The 5,733-nt window shown below is 45.7% G+C and overlaps 1 protein-coding gene across 4 annotated transcripts; it reads left to right on the forward strand.

Annotated features, from left to right (window-relative positions):
* The first annotated feature begins 207 nt into the window (after positions 1 to 207).
* LOC125548313 lies at positions 208 to 3,637 on the forward strand. Of its 4 annotated transcripts, XR_007300985.1 has the most exons (3): positions 208 to 900; positions 984 to 1,307; positions 3,412 to 3,637. XR_007300985.1 is itself a non-coding variant. In XM_048711958.1 (2 exons), exon 1 carries the CDS (start codon positions 592 to 594, stop codon positions 1,288 to 1,290), a length of 699 nt encoding a protein of 232 aa, XP_048567915.1. In that variant the 5' UTR covers positions 208 to 591; the 3' UTR covers positions 1,291 to 1,307; positions 3,412 to 3,637. The 4 variants fall into 4 exon arrangements, 3 of the variants coding, with proteins under 3 accessions (XP_048567915.1, XP_048567914.1, XP_048567916.1); XM_048711958.1 differs by having other exon boundaries at positions 208 to 1,307; XM_048711957.1 differs by lacking the exon at positions 984 to 1,307.
* The last annotated feature ends 2,096 nt before the right edge of the window (positions 3,638 to 5,733 follow it).

Genomic DNA, 5,733 nt, shown 5'->3' on the forward strand with positions numbered 1-5,733 from the left:
GAAGCTGTCCCGAACCCGACCCGGGCAATCGTCACCGTTGGATCCGGTTCATCCCCAAACATTTACAAAACATCTCCGTTTTTTTATTTGGACTCCCTAACCAATTTATTCTCGACCGCCCGATTACGATCGAACGGACTGAATACCCCCTAACCTAATCCAACAACATATATATAGAAAGCAACCCTAAATTTCCTCCTCCTCGCCGCCGCCATTCCAAATCCTCTCGGGATCCTGGCCAGATCCACTTAGTTTTTTCCCCATCCACCCAAATGGCAGCCTCCACCTCCCCTCCCGATTCACCTCCATCGATCCCAACACCACCAAGCCACCCCGACGGACCTCGCTGGAGCTCCTTCCTTTTCCCCCTCTGCCCGAGCGCGCCCGTCCTTGCAGCCCCGCCGTGCCAGCTTCAACGCCCGCCTCCTCGACTACCTCGCGACGGCGACCTCGACAAGCTGCCGCCACCGGTGACCGAACCAGCAGCAACGTCGTCTCTCCTCCTCCGCTACCCCGAGCGTCCCTCTTGAGGCCCTGCTTCCTTGCGCTCCGTCGTCGCCCCGCTCGTCCAAGCCTCCTGTGTTCGCCGTTATGGATGCTGCCATCCGAGCTCCTCAAGCCGACACCGTCCAGGGTCCCAACGACCTCGCCGTCCTGGCCTCCTCCGCCGTGCTGGTGAGCGCGACGCCGGAGCATCGCAGGTCGCCGTGCCTCTGCCCATCCTTCTCCTCCTCTCATTCCCTCGCGTCTGTCTCTCCCTCTAATTTCTCTCTTATGCCCAGGGAGCCACCACCCGCGTCGCTGGATTTCGCTGCCTTAGCCTCGGATCCGTCCATCTTCTCCGTTCCTCGCCTCTCCGCCTCCTGCCGTCCCCGTTGCCATTGGACCGCGCCGCTGCAGGTAGCCACCTTGCCGCTCGCGCCGGACCTTTGCTCCTCGCGAGCCTGTTTTGACACAGCCGCTGCTGCCGCCTTCTGCTGCAGGAGGTCGCCCCGTCAGGGCCTTGCCTCCGGCCAGAACCACCTGCCCTCGACGCCTCTTGCTTGGATCCAGCCGTCCCCGAAGCCAAGTGCCGCCGATGACCTCCATCTCCCTGCATCGCACCTAGTCCCGCGCCACCTCCTTGTTTCGCTCTTGCACGAGCAAGACGACGGGCGCCTGATCGATCCGGATGCACCGGTTGACCGCGAGGTTGACTGGGCCACGACCATGTCGCGGCTGCAAGGCCCAGCGCCCTCCTCTACTTTGCCATCGCCGTGGGCCGCCAGATCCGCCGGCCTGTTCCACTGACTGGACCTTGGCCCATGGTGAGACACCCCCCAGCAGCGCCCCTTTTGTTTTTTTTTTCAGTTGGCCCAACTTGCACCAGATTCGGCCCATAGATGTTTTTTTTAGTTCTGCGAATTTACTAATTTTCCTTCACATGCATAATTACAGAATATGCCATCATTTTAAAAATGCTCACACCTAAATAACCGTGCATCAGATTTAAACAAACTTAACATGAAAGTGCTTAGAATTTTGTGTAGTTTCATAATATGTCATTTTCATCCATGTTTAAAATGTTTAAAATGCTGTTTGTGTAATTTTTGCCCATATACCATGCTAAAATGATTTAATTCATAACTATTTAACCGTAGCTCTAAATTTAATAATCTTTATATGTAAATGGGGTAGAAAAATGTCTAATTTAACATGGTGGCATCACTTTGCATGTTTAAAAACTCTAAAATATGGTTTAGGGCAGAACAGTACCAAACCTTAAAATTTGCACATGAGGAGTTTTCGGACTTGTTGCTTGTTGTTCCGGCCTCATTTAAACTTGCCTAGATAGGTAGTTTTCATTTGCTTCACCTCTTGCCATGTTAATCAACATTTAATATTGTTGGGTACATAAATGAGATCGAACTAAATAACTTGTTGTGGTGTTTCGTCAATATGCAACTCGTTGCATATTGAGCTGCACTTAACTTGTAGTTTTGCTTGTGCACTTTGCCATGCCATGAATCATTAAACCGGACATGCATCATACTTGGTTGTGCATCATGCCATGTTTATGTGGTGGATGTTTTACTATGTGGTTTGCTTCTTTCCGGTGTTGCTTCTTCGGGTTGGTTCCATTAACGTCGCGTTTGTGAGGATCCGTTCGACCACGTCCGTTTGTCTTCTTCAGGCAAGATGACCATACCCTCGAAATCACTTCTATCTTTGCTTTCTAGTTGCTCCCTCTATTGCTATGCCGCGATACCTACCACTTGCTATATCATGCCTCCCATTTTGCCATGTCAGCCTCTAACCCACCTTTCCTAGCAAACGTTGTTTGGCTATGTCACCGCTTTGCTTAGCCCCTCGTATAGCGTTGCTAGTTGCAGGTGAAGATGAAGTTTGTTCCATGTTTGGAACATGGATATGTTGGGATATCACAATATCTCTTATTTTAATTAATGCATCTATATACTTGGTAAAGGGTGGAAGGCTCGGCCTTATGCCTGGTGTTTTGTTCCACTCTTGTCGCCCTAGTTTCCGTCATACCGGTGTTATGTTCCTTGATTTTGCGTTCCTTACGCGGTTGGGTTATAATGGGAACCCCTTGACAGTTCACCTTGAATAAAACTCCTCCAGCAAGGCCCAACCTTGGTTTTACCATTTTCCTCCTAGCCTTTTTTCCCTTGGGTTTCCGGAGCCCGAGGGTCATCTTTATTTTAACCCCCCCGGGCCAGTGCTCCTCTGAGTGTTGGTCCAAACTAGAGTCCTTTGCAGCACCCCACTCGGGGAAGCTCGGGGTTTGGTTTTAGCTGTACGGAGCGCTCATCCGGTGTGCCCTGAGAACGAGATATGTGCAGCTCCTATCGGGATTTGTCGGCACAGCGGGTGGTCTTGCTGGTCTTGTTTTACCATTATCGAAATGTCTTGTAACCAGGATTCCGAGTCTGATTGGGTCTTCCTGGGAGAAGGAATATCCTTCGTTGACCGTGAGAGCTTGTGATGGGCTAAGTTGGGACACCCCTGCAGGGTTTTGAACTTTCGAAAGTCGTGCCCGCGGTTATGGGCAGATGGGAATTTGTTAATATCCGGTTGTAGAAAACCTGACACTTAACTTAATTAAAATGCATCAACCGTGTGCGTAGCCGTGATGGTCTCTTCTCGGCGGAGTCCGGGAAGTGAACACGGTTGTTGTGTTATGCTTGAACGTAAGTAGTTTCAGGATCACTTCTTGATCACTTCTAGTTTACGACCGTGCTTTGCTTCTTTTCTCGCTCTTATTTGCGTAAGTTAGCCACCATATATGCTAGTGCTTGCTGCAGCTCCACCTCACTACCTCCTTTTCCTACCCATAAGCTTAAATAGTCTTGATCGCGAGGGTGTGAGATTGCTGAGTCCCCATGACTCACAAATTACTTCCAAAACCAGTTGCAGGTGCCGATGATACCAGTTGCAGGTGACACAACCGAGCTCAAGGAGGAGCTCGATGAAGAACGTGTTCGTTGTGATGTTCCGTTTCAGTTGATCAGCAGAGGAGCCCAGTTGGGGCGATCGGGGATCTAGCATTAGGGGTTGTCTTCTTTTATTTTGGTTCCGTAGTCGGACCTTGATTGTATTCTGGATGATGTAATTCTATATTTATGTATTGTGTGAAGTGGTGATTGTAAGCCAGCTCTTTACCCCTTTCTTATTCAGTACATGGGATGTGTAAAGATTACCCCTCTTGTGACATGCCTAGTATGCGGTTATGCCTCTAAGTCGTGCTCCGACACGTGGGAGATATAGCCGCATTGTGGGTGTTATACAATGTCTTGCTCTTTTATTTCAATAAAGTGGCATTGATAGCCTTTACTATGCCTATGTTAGAAGTCCACATATTGCTGTTTGAAAATAGAAAGTTTACCGCTGTTGCAATAATTGCCTAGAAAAGTCAGAATGTGATAAAATGTTGAAACCTTTTGCATATTAAGCTCCGATAAATTTACTATAGTGGTAATTTTCTTTCATAATTTTTGGAGCTAGGGAAGTATGGATGTTGCTGCATTCTTTACAGACTATCCTGTTTAGGCAGATTGCTGTTATGTTTGCATTGTTTGCATATGTTTGCTTCTTTAATGATTCTATTTGAGGATAGTACTATTAAATATACAGAGGCATTTAGTATGCAATGTTGAATAATAATTTTAGTGATTTGCTACAGTAGAGTATGATAAGGTTTTGGCAATGGTTTATACTAACTTATCTCGCGAGTCCTTGTTGAGTTTTGTGTGGATGAAGCTTTTGGGATTTAGGGAGACCGTGATATGAGAGGAATTAAGGAGACACAAAAGCTCAAGCTTGGGGATGCGCAAGGCACCCCAAGATAATATCTCAAGAAGTCTCAAGCGTCTAAGCTTGGGGATGCCCCGGTTGGCATCCCACCTTTCTTCTTCAACAACTATCGGTTAGTATCAGTTGATCCTAAGTTTTTGCTTCTTCACATGATGTTTGCTATTCTTAGATGCCATTTTATTTTGCTTTGCTTGCTGTTTGAATAAAATACCAAGATCTGAAATTATTAAATGTTAGAGAGTCTTCACATAGTTGCATAATTATTCAACCACTCATTGATCTTCACTTATATCTTTCGGAGTAGTTTGTCGATGCTCTAGTGCTTCACTTATATCTTTTAGAGCATGGTGGTAGTTTTATTTTGAAGAAATAGATGAACTCTCATGCTTCACTTAGATTATTTTGAGAGTCTCAAATAGCATGGTAATTTGCTTAAAATCCTAATGTGCTAGGTATACAAGATTAGTAAAAACTTTCTTATGAGTGTGTTGAATACTAAGAGAAGTTTGATGCTTGATGATTGTTTTGAGATATGGAGGTAATAATATCAAAGTCATGCTAGTTGAGTAGTTGTGAAATTGAGAAATGCTTGTGTTGAAGTTTGCAAGTCCCGTAGCATGCACGTATGGTAAATGTTATGTAACAAATTTGAAATATGAGGTGTTATTTGATTGTCCTCCTTATGAGTGGCGGTCGGGGACGAGCGATGGTCTTTTCCTACCAATCTATTCCCCTAGGAGCATGCGAGTAGTACCGAGGTTTTTTATGACTTTTAGATTTTTGCAATAAGTATGTGAGTTCTTTATGACTAATGTTGAGTCCATGGATTATACGCACTCTCACCCTTCCATCCTTGCTAGCCTCTTCGGTACTGTGCATTGCCCTTTCTCACATTGAGAGTTGGTGCAAACTTCGCCGGTGCATCCAAACCCCGTGATATGATACGCTCTGTCACACATAAACCTCCTTATATCTTCCTCAAAACAGCCACCATACCTACCTATTATGGCATTTCCATAGCCATTCCGAGATATATTGCCAGGCAACTTTCCACCATTCCGTTTATTATGACACGCATCATCATTGTCATATTGCTTTGCATGATCATGTAGTTGACATCGTATTTGTGGCAAAGCCACCGTCCATAATTTTTCATACATGTCACACTTGATTCATCGCAATCCCGGTACACCGCCGGAGGCATTCATATAGAGTCATCTTTGTTCTAGTATCGAGTTGTAATCATTGAGTTGTAAATAAATAGAAGTGTGATGATCATCATTTTCTAGAGCATTGTCCCAAGTGAGGAATAAAAAAATAAAAAAAGAAAGGCCATAAAAAAAGTTAGAAAGGCCATAAAAAAGGGAAGCCCCCAAAAAAAGAGACAAAGGCCATAAAAAAGGGAGAAGGCCCAAAAAA

This window comes from Triticum urartu, chromosome 3 (assembly GCF_003073215.2).
Source record: "Triticum urartu cultivar G1812 chromosome 3, Tu2.1, whole genome shotgun sequence".
Lineage (NCBI taxonomy): Eukaryota > Viridiplantae > Streptophyta > Magnoliopsida > Poales > Poaceae > Triticum > Triticum urartu.